General features: G+C 48.1%; 8 protein-coding genes across 8 annotated transcripts; 4 read left to right on the forward strand and 4 right to left on the reverse strand.

The window, feature by feature from the left end:
* The first annotated feature begins 414 nt into the window (after positions 1 to 414).
* VE01_01445 (uncharacterized protein) lies at positions 415 to 2,628 on the forward strand. The gene is made up of 4 exons (XM_059463363.1): positions 415 to 717; positions 769 to 1,247; positions 1,303 to 1,640; positions 1,693 to 2,628. The coding sequence occupies exons 1-4, from the start codon at positions 493 to 495 to the stop codon at positions 2,271 to 2,273; spliced, it is 1,623 nt and encodes a 540-aa protein (XP_059320021.1). The 5' UTR covers positions 415 to 492; the 3' UTR covers positions 2,274 to 2,628.
* Positions 2,629 to 4,134: 1,506 nt separating this feature from the next.
* On the reverse strand, positions 4,135 to 4,766 carry VE01_01446 (uncharacterized protein). Its single transcript, XM_059463364.1, has 3 exons — positions 4,468 to 4,766; positions 4,309 to 4,415; positions 4,135 to 4,261 (listed from the first exon to the last, which is right to left on the reverse strand). Exons 1-3 carry the CDS (start codon positions 4,698 to 4,700, stop codon positions 4,200 to 4,202), a joined length of 402 nt encoding a protein of 133 aa, XP_059320020.1. The 5' UTR covers positions 4,701 to 4,766; the 3' UTR covers positions 4,135 to 4,199.
* A 3,334-nt stretch (positions 4,767 to 8,100) lies between these two features.
* VE01_01447 (uncharacterized protein) lies at positions 8,101 to 9,608 on the forward strand. Its single transcript, XM_018270969.2, has 2 exons — positions 8,101 to 8,480; positions 8,614 to 9,608. The coding sequence occupies exons 1-2, from the start codon at positions 8,467 to 8,469 to the stop codon at positions 9,539 to 9,541; spliced, it is 942 nt and encodes a 313-aa protein (XP_018134003.1). The 5' UTR covers positions 8,101 to 8,466; the 3' UTR covers positions 9,542 to 9,608.
* A 4,012-nt stretch (positions 9,609 to 13,620) lies between these two features.
* VE01_01448 (uncharacterized protein) lies at positions 13,621 to 15,151 on the reverse strand. Its single transcript, XM_018270970.2, has 4 exons — positions 14,835 to 15,151; positions 14,483 to 14,740; positions 13,956 to 14,427; positions 13,621 to 13,887 (listed from the first exon to the last, which is right to left on the reverse strand). Exons 1-4 carry the CDS (start codon positions 14,912 to 14,914, stop codon positions 13,741 to 13,743), a joined length of 957 nt encoding a protein of 318 aa, XP_018134010.2. The 5' UTR covers positions 14,915 to 15,151; the 3' UTR covers positions 13,621 to 13,740.
* Positions 15,032 to 17,856, forward strand: VE01_01449 (uncharacterized protein). The gene is made up of 2 exons (XM_018270971.2): positions 15,032 to 15,453; positions 15,511 to 17,856. Exons 1-2 carry the CDS (start codon positions 15,278 to 15,280, stop codon positions 16,706 to 16,708), a joined length of 1,374 nt encoding a protein of 457 aa, XP_018134011.1. The 5' UTR covers positions 15,032 to 15,277; the 3' UTR covers positions 16,709 to 17,856.
* VE01_01450 (uncharacterized protein) lies at positions 16,741 to 19,832 on the reverse strand. Its single transcript, XM_018270972.2, has 2 exons — positions 19,091 to 19,832; positions 16,741 to 19,026 (listed from the first exon to the last, which is right to left on the reverse strand). The coding sequence occupies exons 1-2, from the start codon at positions 19,706 to 19,708 to the stop codon at positions 16,840 to 16,842; spliced, it is 2,805 nt and encodes a 934-aa protein (XP_018134173.1). The 5' UTR covers positions 19,709 to 19,832; the 3' UTR covers positions 16,741 to 16,839.
* A 41-nt stretch (positions 19,833 to 19,873) lies between these two features.
* Positions 19,874 to 21,678, reverse strand: VE01_01451 (uncharacterized protein). Its single transcript, XM_018270973.2, has 3 exons — positions 21,570 to 21,678; positions 21,106 to 21,492; positions 19,874 to 21,051 (listed from the first exon to the last, which is right to left on the reverse strand). The coding sequence occupies exons 1-3, from the start codon at positions 21,635 to 21,637 to the stop codon at positions 20,157 to 20,159; spliced, it is 1,350 nt and encodes a 449-aa protein (XP_018134172.1). The 5' UTR covers positions 21,638 to 21,678; the 3' UTR covers positions 19,874 to 20,156.
* VE01_01452 (uncharacterized protein) lies at positions 21,597 to 23,240 on the forward strand. The gene is made up of 2 exons (XM_018270974.2): positions 21,597 to 22,063; positions 22,114 to 23,240. The coding sequence occupies exons 1-2, from the start codon at positions 21,834 to 21,836 to the stop codon at positions 22,886 to 22,888; spliced, it is 1,005 nt and encodes a 334-aa protein (XP_018134175.1). The 5' UTR covers positions 21,597 to 21,833; the 3' UTR covers positions 22,889 to 23,240.
* Positions 23,241 to 23,752: the final 512 nt, after the last annotated feature.

Genomic DNA, 23,752 nt, shown 5'->3' on the forward strand with positions numbered 1-23,752 from the left:
GAAGACTACACCGAAGCTCTGGGAATTGAGGGAATTGAGGGAATTGAGGAAGAGGTTCGGAAATTCGGCATAGATATAGGTTCTAGATGAAGATTATTTCGCTGTCGTTATGTTCCGCCTCAAGTTTTACCTACCGAGGCCTGATTAAATCAATCGGCACCTGAGCCAGGCCCCTGTCTAGCGCCATCCCTAGGTCGGTCCTTGTCGGCCCTATATTACTTCTACGCTTCCTTCGTTGAGCGAAAGGGGACGATTGCTTCGTTACCCCGCCTCCGGTGGGGTACTAAGTCTGATAATTATCCACGTATCACGCTAATACCATTGGACGGGTTGTGGAGGTCAAGGTGCGGAGCAAACTTCACTCAATTGAGTTAAGATCGGGATTACCATCATAAGCGTGTTGTCGCAGGGATAAAGATATAAAAACCCAGTCGTGCCTGCCTCTCTTTCGTTTTTACGTTTGTTTTCACGTTTGTCTCAGAAATCGTCAACATGAATAACGTCACCACAGAGAAGCCGACCTCAGTGTCGGAGGTCGAGGCGCTGCCCGCCTCCACGGGCGGACCTGTCTACAATGCCGATGAGAAGGTCGACGTCGACTACAACAGAACGGGCGCCATCGATGCCGAGAAGATTGAATTTAAGATGACTGTGCTCGAGGCTGTCAAGGCCTATCCTGCTGCCAGTTGGTGGGCATTCGTTATGTCATGCACCATTGTAAGGTGTTTTACCCATGAGATGCAGATCATTTCTCTAACGCTGCGATAGATCATGGAGTCATACTGTGTTTTCTTGATGGGACAGTTCATAGCCACCCAAAAATTCGCCGATGATTTCGGTGTATACAGCCCTAATAAGAAGAAGTTTATTATCGAAGCTTCATGGCAGTCAGCATTCCAGTGTAGTGGACCAGTTGGTGCCTTCATGGGTGTCTTCATGGCTGGTCCCATTACTAGTCGGATTGGATATCGATGGGCAACCATTGGCGGTCTCATGTTCTTAAACGCTTTCATCTTCATCTTCTATTTCGGCAACAGCCAGGGGATGTTTTTCGCGGCCCAAATCCTGGAAGGCATTCCTTGGGGCATTTTTATCGCCAATGCACCCGCTTACTGTTCTGAAATTGTGCCAATGAGATTGAGAGCTCCAGCGACGCAGATGTTGCAGATGTTCTGGGCTATTGGGGCTATTATTGTCGGTGGTATCACTTATCACTACCAATCCAGGGATGACGCCTCAGCGTACAGGTTCGTCCGCTCCCATAGATGCCATCGAGCAACACTCTACTAACAGTCATACCAGAGTTCCCATTGCACTCCAGTGGATGTTTCCTACTCCTCTTGCTATCCTACTCTTCATTGCGCCTGAATCACCCTGGTGGCTCGTTCGAAAGGGTCGTCTGGCTGAGGCAGAGGCTTCTGTCAAACGCCTTGGACGCGCGAGTGCAACCGAAGATCCCGCTGACGCAGTCGCAATGATGCGTCGTACGATCGAGCTTGAGAAGAACGATACGCAGCCCAGTCTCCTTGAGCTGTGGAAAGGTACCGATCTATACCGCACATTGATTGTGTGCGGTGTGTACGCATCCCAGAATCTGACGGGCAATCTGATCGCTAACCAAGCGGTTTATTTTTTCAAGCGTGAGTTCAACCGTTTCCTGCAACCTCATATACGTGACTAACACCAGCTCAGAGGCCGGCATGGCAGACAACACCGCATTTGGACTTGGTCTCATCACTTCTGCCCTCCAGTGGATCATGGTCATGCTCTCTTGGGTCCTCACCACATACCTCGGCCGACGCACAATCTATGTCTATGGTCAACTCATCAACTGCGTATTTTTGATAGCGCTGGGTATTGCTGCTTCAGTTGGCCGTAGTACGGCGGCTAGCAATGCGCAAGCATCACTTGGCTTGATTGTCTCCGTCTTGTTCTGCTTAGGACCCGCCCCTGCCTCATGGGTCATCATCGGCGAGACATCTTCCATTCGTCTTAGGCCACTGACAACCGGTATCGGACGAGGTGCCTACTACATGGTCAATATTCCTTGCATCTTCCTTGCTAGCTACATGCTCAACGATGATAAGTGGAACCTGGGCGGCAAGAGCGGCTACATTTGGGCTGGCACCGCCTTTTTTTGCACTGCCATGGCTTGGTTCTGGATTCCAGAGATGAAGCACAGGTCCTACCGTGAGATCGACATTTTGTTCCAGCGTCATGTCCCGGCTCGCAAATGGAAGCAGACGGTCGTTGATATCAACGATGATGAGTAGATTGGAAATTGATGTTTGGAGAAGCCTGAGTGGCACTGCTTGTGCAGGAATGGGCGGCAGACACATGTATCTTACTACATACTTTCAAATAATTATTTTCCAGATGAGTTGAAGTGTGGAGATCACGTCGGAATGTACTGCATCCTCTACCCTTGTCGGCAATTGCATTAGGTGCTACGTCGAGTAATGTTGCTTCCATCTCCAGACTTATCTTTGCAATTAACGTTGGGAGCAATTGCGGAATACGGGGATATACTACCAAAATGGTATGGAAATCGCCAGTCTCCATAATCAATCTCTTGGCAGATGGAACAGAGAAGCCTAGTAGTAAACACAGTAGAATATAATATTAAACGATTGAATTACTACACTATTCCACGGGCCTACGTACTATTTGTATTCGATTGGGGGACCTGCTTACCCTCAACAGCCGAAGGATTCCGGCATAGCTCTCCATATGATCTCCACAAGACAAGTAAACATGCCTATATGTTAAGGCTAACAATAATGGTACACTTAATTCAGGATAGTTTACGAATATATATAAACCAGAGTCAGTTATTCCTGCTCTCTTAGGCTCACATGGTATTAGCCTCTTACATTAGACATACAAAAGCAAGCCTGGTACGGTACCAGTCCATTTCAATTGCTAGTGCGAGCAATCCAATAAACTATATAGGATTTACTTCTAGGTAGCATGAACACCCCGTCGCAGACTTCCCTTCAAATCGTCGTTAGACTGGGACTTTCACGGGTGGGCACAGGATAATATGATAACCCTAGTAATAGTCCTAGGACTTCCAACATATGGAGCGCATCATATGTCATATGATAACAGTGGTAGAAAGTGGTCCTTGATCTGGGCTAGTGTAACTATTCCGCTGAGAAGGGTCTACACAAAGGCATTAACCGCGCTCTATTGGATCTCTTCCAAAGGGCCCTAGGGATTACTCTAGCGTCAGTATACTGCATCTGCAAACTGCATGCTATGCAGCAAGCGATTTATTGAGCCAGTGCGTCGTTGCTCCCGCAAAGGGCCAGTAGTAAATCCCAACGTCTGCAGATCGCAGACTTTGGAATTGACTATGACAGGACAAGCAATGCTACCAGGTATTAGCGTTGCCTGTCCTGCCGTCGCTCCCCTGCCTAGAACCCCATCAAACCCGTTCCCCGTTGCTACCCTTCCGGAATCTAAATGGGACAATACTTGTTTTAATCCACAACTTTTTGCTTATGGGGCATCTGTATAGTCTTGAACCACTCGTACCCATATTAACACCCAGCATTTTTCTAGTCAACCAAGTGTCGAAATGTCGCTGCTTTCCCCAGATTTTAGAAAGGAGATAGGAGAAATCAGAAAATGGTAAACCGCAACTAGGGGCCTCAAAGTCGAGCAGAATCGATGGATTAATACCGCTAAACCACTAATACTTTCTAGTTATCAGCCGGCGCGGCCGCTTTGACAACCTACATACAAATGGATAACTTCCAGAAGCCGCCTTCGGCCAAATCCAGGTGCAAATCCCTCATTTGACAACGTCTAACCCCGAGCATCTCAGCAGCTATCAAACGCTATCAAGTGTTTGTACAATGTCCTCAATGGCGTCTGAGACTAAACTGGTGTCAACCCATTAGGTAGTGTTAGGGTTAAGACTACCTAATGGGTTGACACCAGTTTAGTTAAAACGTGAACAAGCGGGAGCTGGACGGGGGGCCGAGGGTTAGTTCACTCCGTATCGGCGTGTTGGCATACGGCTACAATGCGGACGTTATCTGCGGAGTTAGAGTCTAGGGAACTAGGTCAGGAGGCAGGAAAGTAATCGTATTTGAGAAGCACAATAGGTTTACGTATATAAAGCGACTATTGAGTGGATTCCCTCCTCTAAAACCTCCAACCCCTTTTGTTCGGAAACCCCTTTGCCCTCATTAGGGAAGGCCTCTTTGACCAAAACAGGTCATAAAACCATCAGAATTACCCATATAATTATCTATCTGAGGTTAGAATATGGTTATTATTATGTACATTGGGACTTACTTGTGTCAATCGAGGTGGAAACAGTGCCTCCAGCAGCGTTCTTACACTTGGCATGGAGAACGGTACCAGACAGATAAACGTCTGAACAGGATCCAGAATATCTGCCCCTGAAAACGAGTTAGTAATGTTAAATTCATATATAAAGAAATAAATATTTACCATAGGCGGGCAGCAAGTATGCCGTTGTCATTGGCGAAACATGAATCGGGGTTGATTTCAGTGCCGACTCTGTAAATTCCACTGTTCATTCGGCAGTTGGCGAATATCACCTTGCCTCCGTCCCTTGCATTGTAATAACTAATGGAATTGCAAGATGAACCATAGCCACTGTCTGCAGCCACTTCAGTGACGAGGCTGAGAAGCATAAGCGGAATTAAAGATGTAAGGTGCATGGTGGGCAGGTGTGAAATGACTGGAATAAGACAGGATAGTGATGTTCGATGAAAGAATAACCTGGGGAATCATGGCGCACTTATAGACGCAAGATGACTGAAATATTAAATACCTGCAATGATTACTTTAGATAGTACCTCGTATTGAATTACTAAATACACCAATTAAATAAACTGCAAGATAGAATTACATATCACTGCACACTGGCAATCTAAAAACTAGCCAATGGCCTCACTGAAACCCAACAATCCAACAGCCCCCAACATCTAACATCCTATTGGGAATGATTCACTGTTCAAGGGATCTACACGCAATATCGTATGAGAATCTCCAGTCACCATAATCAAGCTCTTAGTAGCAGCTGACAGAAATATCACAGGGTAGAATGTAGTATATAGAAATATAATTAAATCAATTGAATTATCTCAATATCTCATCGTTCTACGTAGTTCTCATAGGTGCTTCCTGGGGAGTAGCCAGAACCCTAGTCTACAGCTATCCCCACGTCGCTGGTGACAGAGCTAGCGCACTGCCAAGCAGGCCAATGGGATATCTTTGGGAAAGACACCTAAGCCAGGGCTAATTACTTGGCAAATCCTAGGAAATCTCACGAATCTCCAAGACATCCAACATCCAACATCCAACAACTAAAATCTGCATCCCCGCGTACACTAATTTCAGAACCCCAGTTTCCTCCAATGATAATAATGCGGTCAGAGCTTATACCCACTTATTAACCTCCCTATACATAAACGGGTGCCTTTTTGAATGGGCAAAAGCATACGCCCGTACGAACACTTGTTGGCGCTATACTGTATCAAGGGTTTCTCATCCGACAGGCTATGAATCCTATAGCACAGTCAGGCTATAGAGACCGCCTATCTGTATATATTTACTATATCGGGTAGGAATTCCGAAATTCTGTTGTAACACAGCAGTTATAGCAAACAAAAACCATAGAAGTAATGACACAAGCTTGAGCAGGGCTTCCTCTTCTACTGGGCCATGTTCAAGATGTCGACAGGGACATCGAGGACGCTGATATTGCAAATTTTAGCCTATTGACACCCAACCTTGGCTGCTCGTAGCGAAGTAGGTGATCGGACAACTTTACAGAACTAGGTGCATGCAAGGATATTATCAATTGGCCACGCGTGCTTGGAATATCAAACTCAGAAGGTGCTGCATTATCAAGTTGCCACGCCTGCTTGGCATATCAAATGCAGAAGGTGCTGCCAACTTATAAAATTACAATAGCTTGCTGTATGTAGTAGGAGACCAATCATAGCGTGCTTGCTTACCATTACAGAGTCTTTCACCTTTTTGCTAGGCCGAGTTGATATTGTCACCCGTTACGCTCTTTGCGTCCATGGAGGGTAGAATTGACATGAAAACGTAGCGGCCTCACCCCAAGATCACCCTCAAGGCAGCAAGGGGCTCAGACTCCACGCTATGCCTATTGGCACGATAGAGAGTACAGTGTATAACCTGCTCAGGTGAGAAATACAATAGAGTAGGCACCTACCAAGGGATAAATAGAGTTGGTAGAGCAAGCTAAAACAGCGTTACGCCGATTCATTGCATAAAAACCACCTGTGCTTTCTCACAGAAGCAAAGGAATAGAAAACAACGCCTCACTTCAGATACCCCATATCAAGGTCCTAACAGATAGCTTCTCTGCATAGGGCTGTAAGTGAGACTCTACTTTATCAGCGCAGCGCTGAGATCACTACTGCATCAGGTCCAACTATAGCTTTCTCGCTGCTCGTATTTCTCACCCGAGGCTGGCTAGGCACTGTAGGAGCGTAAAAAACAGCCAAAAAAAAACATATAACAGTGGGTATTCGCTAGTGGCCACCCACCCAACTACTAATCCACCGATCTTAAGCTTGTGTATAGCAGAGCGGACGGGATGCCCAATTCTCTGTGAGCTGCCATCGCTTTCGCGCTCAAGACCACGACCAAAACCGTACCCTGTTGTCAGCCTTCCGCTCCCTATCGCTCTAGGGCTAATGCTGCTTTGACCTTAACTTCTCACTTGTGGCGACCACTAACGCAGCATAATAGCATCTAAAAACGCAAAACAGTTGGTCGATTTCCGTAATCTGCCTCAGGCAGATTTCTGCTACTCAAAAGGTCGCATCCTATATCTGCGATTACGACCGCAACTTTGTGGAAACGCAAAACGGTTGGACGATTCTAACATCTGCCTCGGGCCTCTCAAAAGGCCGCATTTTGTGTATTCGATCACGATAGCGGCATCACGACAACGGGGAATGGTTAGTCGATTTCGCAAAACTGCCTCGGGCTTTTCCAAAGGCCGCATCCTGTGTCATGGAAACGGGGAACAGTTGTGATATCTGCCTGTGGCCTCTCGAACGGCCGCATCCTGTGATTACAACAACGGCTTCCTGGAAACGGGGGATAGCTGGCTGGCTTCAGTGCTTTTACCTGTGCTGCCCTCTTCTCGTTCGGAAATCTGCGTTAAGGCCTAATTTCCTGGGCATCTCTGCTGGAGATGGTTGCTGGATGAGGCTACTTTATGACTCCTTTTGATAGAAACTTGATTCCTAGATACTGAATCGCGTGGTCGGTAGCTAGGCTTAAATCTCCTATGCTTGTGTCGATATCCAATCTGTTAATAAGGGAGTATGTATCACGCGTCCTGTTTTGGCCCTTCCTCCAAAGTTCACCTCACAGATGTGATTTCCTGAGCGCGAACCGACTTGTAGAATTCTATGGGACTACAGCCTTTACTGATGCCGTGGTCCCGGAGGCTATTCTACATAGGGTCGTTACCTCACAGGGAAGATTGATGGAAACCGTCACGTGACACATCGTAGTTTATATAGTTGTTGAGAGCAATTGCGGGATTCTGGGAATTACACACAAAATCGTGTGATAATCTCCGGTTCCCGTAATAAGCTCCTACGGGCAGCGAGACAGAGGCTTCAGCAGTAGAATACAGTATATAGGACAATATATTCAATTGAATTACTACCTAATCTACGGGCTACGTACAGTATTTGTAGGCCTGGGGGAAACCCCCAAAACCTCGAACTTGCTTCTTCTGCCCCTTGGCTGTGGTGAGACATCGGTGTAATTACCACCCAACGCTCGAACCAATAGGGGAGCCGGACGGTCTCACGGAGAAAAGTGACCATTTTGGCTGTAAAAGCCTGCCGTATCCCACGGGAATGTCGGTTTCCCCCCTTCAATAGTATAGCATCATCAATTTAAGTATTACAGCCGACATAATTTTATGTATTCTTTGCTCCGCCGTGTTGCTCCGTCCGCAGTGGGGTGGTTCAATCCCGGGGTTTCTAACTCTTTCGACAGCTGGTCATCAGATTAGTGAGCCAATGGGATACCCTAGGAATACGCCTAAAATGGGGCTATTCCTTGGCAAATGCTAAGATATCCCCAGAAACTCTAACAAAATCCACTACCGACGTTGAGTCCGGAACAAAACTTACAAACATAACCTCCGTAAATAAATGGCTATACGCGCGCGCGGGTGTGGATTCACATTTTTAGTGTTGTGGTATAGCATGGACTTGGAACTACACACCGAGTTAAAGGTTTGTAATCTAGTTGGTTTAATTGCGTCATGGTGAATTCCGGTCCTCCCGGTCTGCACCTGTTGAAATTCATTAGAATTAGTCTGCTAGCAAGTGTATATATGTAGAGCCCTTAAGGGTGGAATTTCAAGAGAACCAATTCAACGACGCGGAGCCAACTTTCTTTACAGTATCTCAAACCACCATGGCTCCTACCATGTATGCCGAACCATGTCCCTTCGCTTCTTCTCTCAAGCCCAAGTCCAACATAGATATGAAGATTTCAGCAGCATAAATCCTGCACTTGAATTGCACTTTTGCGAGAACAGCACTAACTTTTAATCGCAAACAGACTTATCGTTGGCGCAACAGGCAACACCGGCCGTAGCGTCGTATCAACCCTCTCAGACTTCACCCAAAAACCAAACCACCACGTCGCCTCCTATCGCCTCGTCGCACAAACCCGATCCGCTTCCAGCGACGCCGCGAAGCAACTAGCCTCCCTGCCCAACGTCTCCATCCTTGAAAAGAATTGGATAGACATCACCAGCGACTGGCTCCGCGAGAATGAGGTCACCAAAGTCTTCATCGCCTCCCACAATGAACCGACAGCATTCTCAGAGGAGTCCCAATTCCACGTCGTTGCTCTAAATGGAGGGGTCAAGCACATCGTGCGCATCTCCACCACAGCTGCGAATGTGCGTCCGCATTTCCGGGCTTACTATCCTCGCACACATTGGGCCATTGAAACCATGCTGGATACGAAGGAGTTCAAGGGGATGATGTGGACGAGCCTGCAACCGAACGTCTTCACTAGCATAGTTCTAGCCAATGCGGTTACTCTAGTCAAGGAGTACCGCAAAACGGGTAAGCAGCAGCCATTGAGCTTGATCTCCCCGAAGGACGTCGGCGTGGGTATCATCGATCCAAATGACGTCGGGACTTTCGCAGCATATGTGTTGGCAAGTGAGAATCCGGAGGTGCACAATGGGATGAGATATGTGCTGAATGGGCCGGAGGACATCAGCGGTCAGGGGATTGTGGATTTGGTCGAGAGAGAAATTGGAGCGAAGGTTGAACATGTGGTATATAAGGATCTGTCGTGGCTTGATGACCTTGCCCAGGGGCCGCACAAGGCCCTTACTTTGTCGATTAAGTCCGCGGTCGAGACGTCATGGGAAGGAAAGTGTGGAACAGACACGACGAGTAAGGAGGCTATTGGAATTTGGGCACCAAAGACGACGCCAGCCCAGGCGTTTAAGGGGTATTTAGAAGGGTAGAGATGTATAGGATTAGAAATTAGAGAAGTCGGCTGCATTTACACCCCACCCAATAGGATCTTAAAATAGAAATAGCAGTACTGTATCCTTTTCTACGTGCTTACCTTTTGTCTTATAGTAGAATATGCATACTACTAATAGCTAAAACTATAAACCTTAATCATTATAATGAACCCTTCCTTACTTTAGACTTAGCATATATAGTTACTAGTAAACCTCTCCTTAATAAGCCTATCCTATCCTATCCTAGGGTTTCTAACCACTCTTTCGTCAGGTGGTCACCAAACCAGCGAGCCAATGGGATATGCCAGGAAACGCTATGCCTAGGAAACGCTCAAAAACAGGACTATTTCTTGGCAAATCCCCCATCCTCCCCTTTCGTCGCCTGATTTAAGATGGCGTGCATCACTGCTATCCCATCATTAAGAGACAACATGGTCATATTCTCGAGTAGACCTTTACTCTCTACGAGGGAAGCAGCTGTCCCATAAGACTAATACGAAGGTTGGGGCCCTAAGTTGTGTAGGTGGAGTGAAGCTTCACGCGCCAGCGCTTTCTCGAAGCGGATAGATTTTGCAGCTGCTTTTCCAGTTACTGGGATTATTTGTGCAAAATATTGTGCATTGCCAGCAAAATGTATGATTATTGCGGTGGATTGTAAAAGCAGCTTCGAGCCCACAAGGCCTCCACCGTCGCCCTCTACCTACACAACTTAGGGCCCCAACCTTCGTATGTAGCTACTTCCCGAGTGTTTGTTTCCCATTGACTGCTCACTGACCCTGAAACCAGGCCTAATATGTATGCCGTACTTGGCGTTTCCGAGTTTAGAAGGACGCTGGTCGAAAGTATTTCTCATAGCTCCGTCCTAAGTCTTCTATCCCCATAACGCCACACTCGAACGAATACGTAGTTTTGGGTATAGCGTAAGCAAGTCCTTGTCTAGTGAAATGGAGCCCCTTAATTGGACGCTTGTGGCTTGGGGGGTTTCAGGAAGACAGAGTCAAAGCAAGGAATTTAACCTTAACTTTTCCTATGGCAGGCGTCCGGGTCAACAATATATCGGCGTAACTTAGGTAGCTTTACTGTATAAAAATATCAGAACTATCACCCTACACTACTTGCGAAGAATCAGCTAGACGGGCTCCGTTTAACTCAGCAAATACAAAGAAGCTGAGGAAATGGCTCGACGAGGGCTTGATGGATGTGAGAAGACATTGGGCAAGGATCATCTGAACACAATTATAGGCGCTGCCAATCTTGCTCTTATACTGCAAAGTTAAGGAAAATTCAAAGGGGCTAAACCAATAAATCGACGAGCGCTTGAAGCACTTGAAGAGACGTTGAAGGATAACCACCCGACCACACTTACAATCGCTAACAATCTTACTCTTGTGCTAAGGGACTAAGGAAAATACAAAGAGGCCGAAGAGTTGAATAGACGAGTGCTTAATGGCTATGAGATAACGCTAGGCAAAGACCATTTGCTAACACTCTTACGTATTAGCAACCTTTCTGTTTTATTACAACTTTAAGGTGAGTACGAAGAGGCTGAGGAAAAGAGCTGACAAGCGCTTAGTGGCCGTGAGAAAGCGCTGGGCAAAAACCATTCAGACACACTTACAAGCATGAACAATCTTGCTTGGGTACTAAGAGACCAAGGCAAGCATAATGTAGCTGAACAGATGCACTAACAAGCGCTTGATGGCCGTGACAAAACCCTAGGCAAAGATCATATTTACAAAGCATAGCAATCTGGTTGGAGGCGCTACTAAACGGAAAAAAATCAAAAAAAAAAGCGAATTAGACGAACTAGCGAGCGTTTCATAGCTACTAAAAGGCGTTTAAAGCTTTAATATTTATCTTATCCTTTGTGCTCTGTTTGGAATCTTCCTACAAGAGCTGCACAGCTATCCTCTATTATCTAGAAATTGGGGTCCTTTTAGAGCAACAAATGACAAGTGGCCTATAGTCGCTATAAGTACATCTTTCTGTTTTACAATGGCTGTATATGTTTAGCTGTTTCGTGTAGTGGTGTTGTTAGATAAAAGCAGCATTGGCCTTAGAACCGTTCACGCGATACAGCAATTAGTTATCAAGTTTACATAAACAGAAATCTCAAAGTTGTTGCATTCAGCGACCATCTCCGACAGAGATGCCCAATTCTCTGTGAGCTGCCCCCCATTACTTGTGCAGCTAAGACTACTACCAAACTGTCCCCTGTTGTCAGCCTTCCGCTTCCCTGTTCCAGCCCCGGGTCTGATGCTGCTCTTACCTAGACTGCCTCAAGGCCCACACTTCTTCACTTGTGGAGACTACGCGAAGGCCTGAGAGCGCTTAATAACGCAAAACGGTTGGTTGATTTCCTAAATCTGCCTAGGGCCTACTGAAAACCGCATCCTCTGCCTCCGATTACGACCGCGACTCAGTGGAAACGCGAAACAGTTGGTTGGTTTCCGAAATCCGCCTCGGGGCCCCTTGAATGGCTGCTTCTTGCGTCCGCGACGACCACGACAACAGCTTCATGGAAACGGGCGATGGTTGGCTGGTTACAGAAATCTGCCTAGGGCCTCTTAAATGGCTGCATCCTGTGTCCTCGATCACGGCAGCGGCTTCCTGGAAACGCGGACCTGTTGGTTGATGTCCAGAATCTGCCTAGGGCTTCTCGAATGGATGCATTCTATGCTTTTGATCACGTCGACAGCTTCATGAAGGCGGGGGACAGTTAGTCGATTGTGGTGTCTGCCTCGGGCCTGTTAAACGGCTGCATCCTGTGTCTTCGATCGCGACAGCGGCTTCCTAGAAACGGGGACGGTTGGTCGATTTCCTAAATCTGCCTAGGGCCTTCTTAAAGGCTGCATCCTGAGTCTTCGATCACAACAGGAGCTCCCTGGAAACGGGGGATGGTTGGTCGACTATGACGTCTGCCTAGGGCCTCTCGAAAGGCTGCATCCTATGGTCTTCGATCACGACAGCGGCTTCCTAGAAACGTGGGATGGTTGGCTAGCTTTAGTGCTTTACCTGTATTAGACTCTTCTCATGCAGAATTTTGCCTTATGGCCTAGAGGTCACGTATCCTCTAGCCTAATACTACTTAGGCCTAATAACAGCAACCTAAGACACGCGATAACAGTTGACTAGTTCTATAAATACTGTCGTGCTATCCATCAACTTAGTATAGTCTCCCCTAAGTTCCTAAACAACTTCGTTAGGTTTCCTATAGTTATATAGCAATTTACACTACCCTTCTAACAAAATTCGTTAGACTATTATAGCAACATATGCTATATATCTTAGTAATAGGTACTAAAGGTAACAATCTTATAGAAGTTATATAACGTAAGAGGCTATACTATAGTTCTTAAGGTAAGAATATTAACATTTACATACTAAGCCATACTAATAGTAACGTATTTTATAGGCAAGCTAGTTATATAGGTAAGCTAGTTACTAAAACACTAAAATTTAACTATTACTATTATAGGCATAGTAGGGGGCTTTGCTTTAGGGGTAACGTAGGCTAGGAGGTAGGTACCTTAGGCCTCCTTTACTATTATGCCTATACATAATAGCTAGTAAGGAAGTAGCACGTAGCCCTAACTTACTACTAAGTTAGTAGTAGTCTAACTCTAAAGTAGTAGATAAGAGTAGCTTAGCCCCTAATATAGAGGGCTTAGAGATTAGTCTGTTAAATGCTATACTTCTTACCTAAATCTAAGGCTGCTATACGCTTCTGCCCTAACCCTTATAATAATGTATTCTACTATTCTACTTAAAGTAGAAGTTAAGGCTCTATAAGTAGCTAATAAATAGAAAAAGAGGAGGGAAAGGAAGCATAAGAGGCATATATAAGGGGGTAGTCTCTCTATACAAGAGGGAGACGATATACTTTAGAGTGCTAAAGTTAATGCTTAGGTCTATATAGAGGTAGCAAGTGAGGGTAGTTGTTAGGTGGGCTCTAAGGGCCGACAGAAGCGCTACGGCTTATGTGCTATTATGGGCCATAATACCCATACGTGCGAGAGGCGCCAGGAATCAATTACGATCGAATAAGGGTTATTATGTAGGGTGGTGGTGTAGTAGTAGTAGTAATAGTTAGATTTTAGTGTTTTGGTGCGCCACTCGTATGTGAAATACGTTATAGCTTTAAACAATAGTCTTGAATATATACGGCTACAGAGCCTCTAACATTTAAGTCCATCCTATGTAATATTGTTGGATTGCTTAGATAATAGCGGCGTCCTTTCAGTCAGTCCTCCACTTTCGATCACAGTATTTCCATTATCATCGGTTTCCAAAAATTCATTTTGAAGACTCGGTGTATTATCAGCCAGAAGACTCGTCGTTGCCTGTGAGCGAGTTAGTATCAAACATTAACAATAATCCAAATGCTGGTTTGGAGAGCTGTATAACTTACCTCTGACTCTAAGTTGGTCCCTGTTTTCCTTGCCTGCAGTTCAAAGTATATCCCCATCACCAACAGGCAGCCTTGCAAGCATCCAGTCACGAGATATACTCCCCAGATGCTCCAGCCCTCGGTCCCGAGCCTTACTGCAAGGCTGCCTGCCCATACAAAGCTACCAGGAGTTTGGATGACCATCATCGGAATGCTCAAGCTCCCTACATGGCCTAGTTGGAATGTCGTCCAAATCTGTGGAAAGTATTGCACACAGGCCAGGCCTGCAGCCATGAGGCCCAAAGTATTGGCCAGAGTTCCCAGATAACTCGGCCGCGAGAATTGAAACCACGCGCTAACAAATATAACTAGTAGGCCATGGGCAAGACATAAGAATGCGACGCCAAGAGCGGTGCGCCAAGTTGGCGCCTTGACGGTCGTGCTTTGTGGAAGGACGGGGTTTCTCGGGAAGAATATGAGGAAGAGGAGTAATCTAGCATATAATGTTAGCTAGTTTCAGAGACACACGATTCCGTAGCTAGACTTACATAATAGCAAAACAAAACCATTGAACGCCGACCTGGAAGATGCCGAGCAATCCCGCGAAGCACTCAAACGAGCTCACGGTCTTGCAGCATGCGACATCTGCTCTCGATGCTGGCAGAACAAGGATGCTAGCAAATGCGCTTGTTCCGGATGTCGTTCCGAGAAGGATGAAATATGGTGATATGCCTTCGGAGGTGCCGCGCGCAATGATACGGTAGTGTTGGGGGAGGTAGGAGACGAGGATGCCGACGAGAATAAGACTATCATTTCCAACATTAGTATTTGCTTATCAAAGGGCCATATATATAATTCACAGCTCAACGCCTCGATTTGAGTGGCGTAGGAGTAACTTACATTGATAGCGACAAGTTTAGGTAGCTTGGCGCTTGGAGCTGCTCGCATCGGCTTGCGATAAAGGTGGCGAGCTCCATCATGGAGCTTATGGGCCGGGGCCCGGCTGATAATAGGAAGGTAAGTAGTTGGTGGTACAGAGGAAGATTCGCATATATCTGGATGGCCACCTCTTAATGTGTATGTTCGAGGATGCGGAGGCTAAGAGGAGGATGACCTTGGCCCAGCCTCGCTATTTGTGTTGCGGGCCGCCACTGCCCGCATTACACTAACCATTTAAGTGGGACTGCGGGGTGCGGTGAAAAGCGGCAGTATGCAGGATCTCTAATCCGATTATATGGACTCGAACCATCCTGTTCTAGAACCTTAAGCGCGCGAAATATGGGGTATAATCATGCAACAGAATAGGATTGAACCATTTATAGTCGACATACAGCTGAATAAATATGGATGCTGAATTATGCCCCCCGCAATTGGTGGCGACAACAAGTAGCACATATTCATGCTCAATCGAAGAATCGAGAAAACGCGAACTTGAAGCACGTGAAGACTCTACTGTCTTCTCCCCAGTAGGGACTGCACAAGATGGCCGCGAGTCTAATTACTTTAAAAGCATACAATGGTCTGAAATCCCACGCTGTTCGGCCTTTTTTTTAAGTACTCACTAACAAAGATCTAGGTCTCCTGACGGCACATCGCTGATAGCAGCGTCTGCCGACAACAAGCTCCGTTTCTACGTCGCACCCCCTGACCTTCTATCTCCGTCGTCCTCACCTCACATACTGACACCATATACTACCTACGCTGCACCGGAGCCAACCTACACGCAATCCTTCTACCCGCATTTTGATCTCCAAAATTCCTCAACAACCGTCCTCCTATCATCACCACGAGATCATCCAATCCAGCTCATCAACGTCCTCTCCCCAGAGCCATCACCAGTGTCCACCTACTCACTAGTATGTCGCACCACGGAAGCCTACCTGACTCCCTCCTCCTTACTCTGGCACCCGTCTGGCCAGGAATTCTACACCGGGACCGACTGTCTAATCAGCATCTTCGATGTATCCCGCTCAGGCGAGGGCCCAACCACACGCCTCCCAACCATTCCATCAAAGCGCCATAAAATGAAGGGCGGTGGCGTTGGGATGCGTGGTATTGTCTCGTGTCTAAGTTTGCAGCCTGACGCGCCTGATAGTCCGTTGGGGAATGGCATGCTAGCTGCTGGAACGTGGACGCGATGGGTTAGCCTCTATGACGCGGAGGGGCTGGGAGGCACTGTTGCGAACTGGAGTATTGCATCTGCAGCGGATGATGAATCTCAAATCGGCGGGGCTGGGGTGAGCCAAGTTCTCTGGAGTGCATGTGGTCGATACCTTTTTGTTGTTGAGCGCAAGAGTCGAGGGGTACTTGTCTACGACGTAAGAGTTACTGGAAGGCTCGTAGGTTGGTTGGAGGGACGGGAAGCAGAAACGAATCAGAGAATGAGCGTCGACACCGCTTCTATCGGTGGCAAGAGCGAAGTTTGGGCAGGAGGAACGGATGGCAGGGTCAGAGTTTGGAGAGACGTTGGAAGTAAAGAAAGAGGTGCGAAACCAGACATGGATTGGCTTGCGCATGAGGAGGGGACAACAGTTGGAGGCCTAGCATTGCACAGCTGCGGCTCTGTCGTCGCGACTGCTTCTGGAATGAGGCGAGAGAGGATTTATGTTCCAGAGACGGACAGTGACTCAGAGAGCGAAAGCGAAGACGATTCTTCCGACGATTCAGATGTTAGCGATAAAACAACCAAGACGCTTTCCGAAACCTCGACAATCTGTTCCTCACACCAAGAGTTGACCGAGGATAATACTATCAAGTTATGGAGCATACTATGAAATCTATCTCATATGCTAGGTGTGCATTACATCTCATGGCCACTTGCTATCAGCACCGATACATGTTACCAAATGGATTCTCGCAAAGCAGCGAAGCTACATTCGCCAATATTCCTCCCAAACCAATGCTATCAGGGCGTGTCATGTCTCCACCGAGCATCAATGATACTAGACACCCTGCCAAGAACCCTCTCACCATCAAGGACAGGGCTAAACATGCGTATTCTCTCACTGTGGCCCATCCCAACAAATGCACTGATCCCGAACATGCCACGCCTACTCGGATGCACGCCCTCTGGTGCCTTCAAAGACGAGACCACCGCTTGCGCGGCATATGGATTCATGCCACATCGCCTTAAGAAGACTTCCCATTGCGTTTCATCCTCAAGCAAACCACGGGTATTGGAGCCGGTTGCGCCGTATCGAATCATACCTGCGACGACCCAGTTTGCCAGCGTCTCATGCCCGCCAGGCACGAAATATGCGATGACTGTACATGGTAACGAAGCACAGAATCCCATAAAATCAGCCATCGCCATACATTCTTGACCACCTAAAACGGCAACCGAGCTCTCGTCAGGCGATGCTTCACTGATAAAGACCAAAAACCTTTCATACCTCATACAGACCGCTTCAACCCTGCTCTTGATCTCAGACTTCTCTTTCTGGCCCGGCAGTGGCTTCTGCTTGATTTTCATGAGGGTTGTTAGCACCACACCCGTCGACGGAGAGAGAACAAGATCTGCTTCAGCGGCAAGAGGACTTCTGACTGGAGACCGTGTGATGGTACCTTGTCTGAGCCATGCTGTTGTGTTGTATCTGTTGAAATTCCTCTCGATGAACTGAGCTGTTGGAATTAAGGATTTGATGGCGCTGAATAAGGGGCGTTGCTTGAGAAGATCCGTTGAGATTATGTATTGGGTTGGCTCAGTTGGGATAGTGATGTTTGATAATGGCAGTGGAATGTCTGCTTTTGTGAGACGAGAGCTGGCGACGACTGGCGGTGGGATAGGCAGAGGTGCGGAATTGTTGGTAGGAACTGCCTTGGGGGTGGAGAAATAGGAGGTGGTGCTGTCTGCGGGCTTGTGCCTCTTCGTTCCTCTCATCTCCATAAAATTGTCTAGGGCCGTTGTTGCTGAGAATACATCGCCTATAAGTGTCTCTCCATATCCACTGTCGCCATGCCCCTTGTTGACTGTGTCGGAATCAGCTACGGTTCTTGGCGTGAGTTTCTGGGAATGTCTGTTTGCTGCATAATGCATCGTAGAGTTTCCCGATTCTTGGATGTTTTCTTGGGTTCCATTTTCTCCCATCTCTCCAAGCTCCAGCTTTCTTTTCTTGACCAGTGAAGCCATATCCAGCTCTTCAGATAAGAACACGCCAGCTTCTAAGTCCTCATCATCCTCATCGTCATCCTCTCTCAGGATTCTTATTCCTGGTGCTTTGTATGTAAGGCTTTTACTGCTGGTAACACCGGTGTCCATCGCTGGATTGATGTACTCCAAGAGAACGTCTTCGTTTCCGAACTCCTCAGTCAAAGCAACTTCGGCAAGACCTGATGGGAAAACTGTCCAGTGGACAGTGTGATTTAGCTTCCGCAAGACTTTTGGGCGATCTGGGAGCTCGATCTCTTTAAATATTAATTTCAATATCTCTCGGGGCTGAGATAGGCTTTTGTTGAAGCTGCTGATCTTTGAGACATCCCAAGGTGTATTCGGTGCAGTGAAGTCCAAGATGGGCACTTCTACCCTGCCTGTTGTCGCAGCTTCTTGCAGCTGCTCTTTGTCAAGCCTGCTATTTTCTATGTTATATGCCTCTTTAAAAGTGTCATACAATGTGTGGTCCATGAAAAACGAGTCTTCATCCCCCGACTCATTGGCGGATGAAGTGAAGCCCGGGTAGTCCTGATCAAACAGCATTTCCTCCACGGTGTCGCTGAATGTGACGGTTTTTACCAATGGTAATGGTGGCGTCAGCGGGGCTTCAACTTTGAGGTCATGGGATGTTTGGTGCTCGTGAACTGGAAAGAGTTCATCGGAAAGGAGAGATGGAGTTTCGAAATATGTATTTCTCTGATTATAGCGCTGCTCCTGGTGATGTTCAATTGGGTCGTTGTAATCGCTCGATTCTTCCTTAACTGAGAGGAGTTCATCGTTTTCAAAAATGGCCCTTTCGGCCGCTTCCAGGTCCGCTCCAAGTAGCGACGGAGGATCGGAGAGTAACGGGAGATGGCAGGTTGGTGAAGATGGCTGGAACGGCTCAGGTGTGCCCCAGCGTAGAGGAGACAATGGAGGTGTGACTGGAGCAAGAGCTGGGTTCTGTCCAGTGTCATTAGCTGCATGGAAGAATAAAATCTAACACGGAACATGCATTGAAACATACCCGTTTGTAAGAAGACTGGGAAGCAAGCAGATCCTTTGTGTCCTCCTTGGACCAGTTGTCTTTCAAAGCTGTCTGCAGGTAAACCATAGTGTCTCTCGTCACAGTAATTTTTTCCATTCTGCAATCTTTCGTAAGAGAATTTGGCAAGTTTGCAAATCTTGACGGCCATTTGATGCCTTCATCTTTCTCAATGTCAAGCGGTTCATATATGAAACTTTCGTCACTGATGCATGGATTCTGTCGTTGCCTGAAAGCTGCAAGATCTGCATCAGGATCCGTCCTTAACAGAGGTAGTTCCAGCTTCAGTTTCTGCCGCCTTGGTCTGACTGAAGCTGCAGCGGTGATCTTATCCATGGTGCCTTGGTCAAGAAACACTCCATTTGCGCCGGCAAGTAGTATTTCGGCGCCCTTGTCAATTGTGAGACGCTCGTCGGTTGGAAGGATAGGCCGATAGTTGATTTGGGAAAGGTGAAAACCATCTGATATATCTTTCTCATAGGTCTGAAAGAGACTCTCGATATGTGATAGTGGTGGTGGATCTCGAAGAGGGTCGATGGAAAGCCCGTGGAAACGAGCGTATTCAACGATGGGCTCCTCTTCATCCTCCTGAGAACTCATGAGGACAGTATCAAAGCTTATTTGAGAGGAGGTAGAAATGTGCTATAATAATACTATTGATATAAAGTTATTTTTGCACGTATGGGAAGTTCCTTTGGCGAGAGGATCTTGGGTTGATAAGAACTAACTGTCAAGAGACATTGGACAGTTGTTGTCACTGTATACCTCGTTTACAGCTACACCTGAATAAGAACGAGGAGCATTATACATCTCCAAATTACACCGCCTTTACCCCCGATCATACTGCACTGTAGTAGAATATTGCAACTGTCCCTTCGTAGCAAGAATTAACCGTATTTAAACTGACGTCCATATATCATTTTTGCCCTGCTACCATGACACTTTATTCTTGCTTCCATGCCCGCCATATCCAGCCATCCATATTAAAGTACAAAATGCCCATGCATGAATGGCATTCAACACCAGACTCCATCCCGATCATAACGCACTAATACACGCCCCTGCGCTTTCCATTCCCATTGACGGATACAGGGCCAATGAAATGTCCCAATTGCAGGCTCTGCACTCCCTCTCGTACGCCCCCAACCTTCCCAGCAACCTCCAAAATACCCATCTCAAAGTCCCTAAGCACGCCCACAAGATTTTCCACCTCGTTCTTATCTTGGCCGTTGCGCCCAATATTACTACCCGCTTGCATGAGCGACCTCTCCACGCCACGTAGATGGAGCTCGATCTCGCTGATGTTGTCCTTGTACGTCGATATCGTCTGGCCCATCTCATCGGACGTCTGCGAGAAAAACGTAACAAGATCTCCCGCCGCCTCTCCCGGCGTCGAAGCCGATGGTGACGGCTTCGACGGGTTCCAGATGCCGGTGTGGAACTGTTGTGGTAGCTTCAGGTTGTCTACGACCGTGAAGCTGAGCTTGGCGTTTTCACCATCCACGTAGACCTGTTTGCTTATCTGCGAGACGGCTTGGACGTCCCCGTCTAGGTTTGCTTGCACGCCAATCACCTTTCGTTGAAGGAAATCGACGTTATCGGGGACAAGCTCGAGCTGCTCGCCGTGCGCTGGGAGGATGGCGGTGCACTGATCGCCTTTGGCCATGAGGCTGAGAACCCCTGCGTCAAACTCTTCGATCTTCTTTTGGAGCTCCTCGTTGAGGTCGTTAAAGCGGGTAGTGTTGCGCAGATTGGTCAGATCTATACGAACGCCGGGGACGGTTGCTTGTGTAGGTTGGCCTTGCGACTGGCCCATCGTCAGGCCGCCAGCGAAACTGCTCCCAAAGGCGCCAGTTGATTGTTGTGGCCTGGCAGAGGAAGAGAATAACGAGCTCTGTGGCTGTTGCTGTTGTTGCTGAGGCATCTGCATCGATGCGCCCCCACTAGGTAGATTAGTTTACTGCGTGCTATTTTTTTTGGGGAAGTATAGTACATACAAGAACGAAGGCTTTGCCGCCTGGGCCTGGGTGTTTGCACCGCCAAAGAGCCCGCCACCAGTCTGCTGAGGCTGCTGAGCCTGTGCTGATCCAAACATCCCTCCTGTAGAAGCCGCTGGCTGAGCGCTACCAAACAATCCTGAGCTCTGCGGTTGTGTTGAGGCTGGAGCACCACCAAATAGACCGCCAGATTGTGGTTGTGCAGCAGGTGCAGCGCCGAAGAGTCCTCCAGTCTGCGCAGGCTGCGTCGCGGTTGTTGACGCCCCAAAGAGACCCGATGTCTGAGGTTGCGCCTGTCCAAACAAGCCGCCGGTTGGTTGCGACATTGTTGCTTTGCCAAACAATCCGCCAGCTGCAGGAGCCTGACTTGACGTATTCGTTGATCCACTATTTTGCACAAAGGACGTTAGTAACGCTACTCTCCGTGGCCCGGCAGAGGGATTGGGAGCGACGGGGTTGCTCACAACAAATTCGCAGAGCCAACGTTGATACTTAAGGCTCCAGGACCGCTTGCTGAGCGTGCAAGTGCCATATTTTATCAACAGTTAGGCTCGCGCTTGTGGTAGCCTCAGATTGCAGCTTAGTTCGTGAGACGCGCCGCAACCCAAAAATGAGGCTAAGCGAATGAGCTTGTACCTTACCTACCCTTGCTCGTGTAGCCTCGTTCAACTACATGCGCTCGACGTCACTTGCAGCCTTCGAAGCTCCCATACACATTTATAGTCAAGATGGATATCGACGACGACGACGATTTTTACGCGCCTGAGGAGAGCGTGCCTACTACGAGTGAAGCAAAGGAGGAGCCGCGACAGACCCCCGCGCAGGAAGTGAGGCCTGAACAACCAGAGGATGGTTCAGAAGAGGGCGAAGAAGAAGGCGAGGAGGTAGAGGAGGATGATGACTCGGATATTGATATTATCACTGAGCGCAAAGATGGAACGAAAGCCGCTCCGCCGTCGTAAGTAGCATTGACATGGTGGTTATGGCCTCATGCTAACAATCCCTCAGAAACGCACGTTACAACGACATCCGCAACATCGCCCAGCGCACCGCCTCAAACGACGTAACCCAAAAAGCCACCGCTCCCAAAAAGTCAGAGAGCGCAAAACCCTCCCTCCCAGCTTCCGGCGCCGACCTCCCCGCCGTCGCCACCTCCACGATCGACATTGACGCTAAGCCCATATACGACCCAGCGCGCAAGCCCATCACACAAGTGAATATCGACGAGGACTTACCCGACAACGACAAACCGTGGCGCCGCCCCGGGACGGACATCAGCGACTACTTCAATTACGGGTTCGACGAGTTCACGTGGGCGCTGTATGCGGCGAAGCAGGAGAGCCTCCGCTCGGAGTACGACCAGAGCAAGCTGGCGGACAACCAGAAGAAGATGATGGAGGATATGAATATGATGATGAGCATGGGCTCGATGCCGGGGATGCCGGGCGGTGCTGGCGCGGGTATGGGCATGGGCGCTATGCCAGGGATGGAGGGAATGCCACCGGGAATGGAGGCAATGATGCAGCAGATGATGGCGTCGGGGATGGACCCAAGTCAGATGGATCCCTCGGCCATGTTTGCAGGCATGGCTGGGCAGGGAGGAGCCGCGGCAGGACAGGCGGCCGGCCAGAATGCTGGATTTGGCGGACAAGGGTTTGGCCAGGGTAACCAACAGCAGCAGATGGGAGGATATGGTGGCTTCGATCAGGGGATGGGGAATACCGGGGGCGGGGCGAACAGAGGGAATTTTAGGGGTAGGGGAAGGGGACACCGGAATTGGTAAAGCCAGCGAGTGCTGTGCTGTGATGACATTTTGGGTGTATTTGTAGCCTGGCGTTTGGTGGTGAAAAGATGGATATATCTCAGGGATGCAACTGTTGATTTAGTGGTGGGTGATATCGGTTCCAGCTCGATGAGAGCCATGGCTGTGTCTAGATATGTTGAATGTCAGTGGACTGGTTATCGGCATATATTACAGGCATCTGGTTCATCGATGCTGTATACTATACTCTTGTGACTCCGTGACTGTGTTGTCGCAGGGAATTCTCCGTCTTTGTACTTGGATTTGAAGGTTTCCGGTCTCTGTTCTCTTCGGAGTTGATGTCAGTTACTGACGAGGGAGATATGGCCAAAGCGGGAGAAATGCCTCATCAATCCTCATACAGTGCCTGGGCTGCTAAAATAAGAAATATCCTGCATACCCGCACATACATACCCCTCCTTTCGCCCCCCGACCAAGCCGGGATGACCAATATAGAAATCCGAACGAATACTCGCATTCAACAAAATCTTCGTTGAGGAATGGCTATGGGTGACAAGAGTAAGCTAGTCGTCTCCAACACACCACCATCCGATAAACCAAAGGATAGCCGCCGCGAAGTGCCACCGAAGTAGACCATATCACGTAGATCCATCCATCCCCGCCGACGCCGTCTCTGCCGCTTCACCAATAAACACCGTGACACTAACAGCATGCACCCACCCCCACCATCTAAATCCACGTGGGGTGCATGATTGCACTGCACGTACGGCCATATACGGTACTGGACGCCATGTACCGTACCACATCTATCATCTGATACTGGCCAGTCCCCAAAGGCCGTGAGAATAGCCAGCCTCGCCCGTCTCAGGTGGTTGCATGACATCC

Source organism: Pseudogymnoascus verrucosus, assembly GCF_001662655.1.
Source record: "Pseudogymnoascus verrucosus strain UAMH 10579 unplaced genomic scaffold scaffold_4, whole genome shotgun sequence".
In the NCBI taxonomy this organism is placed as follows: domain Eukaryota; kingdom Fungi; phylum Ascomycota; class Leotiomycetes; order Thelebolales; family Thelebolaceae; genus Pseudogymnoascus; species Pseudogymnoascus verrucosus.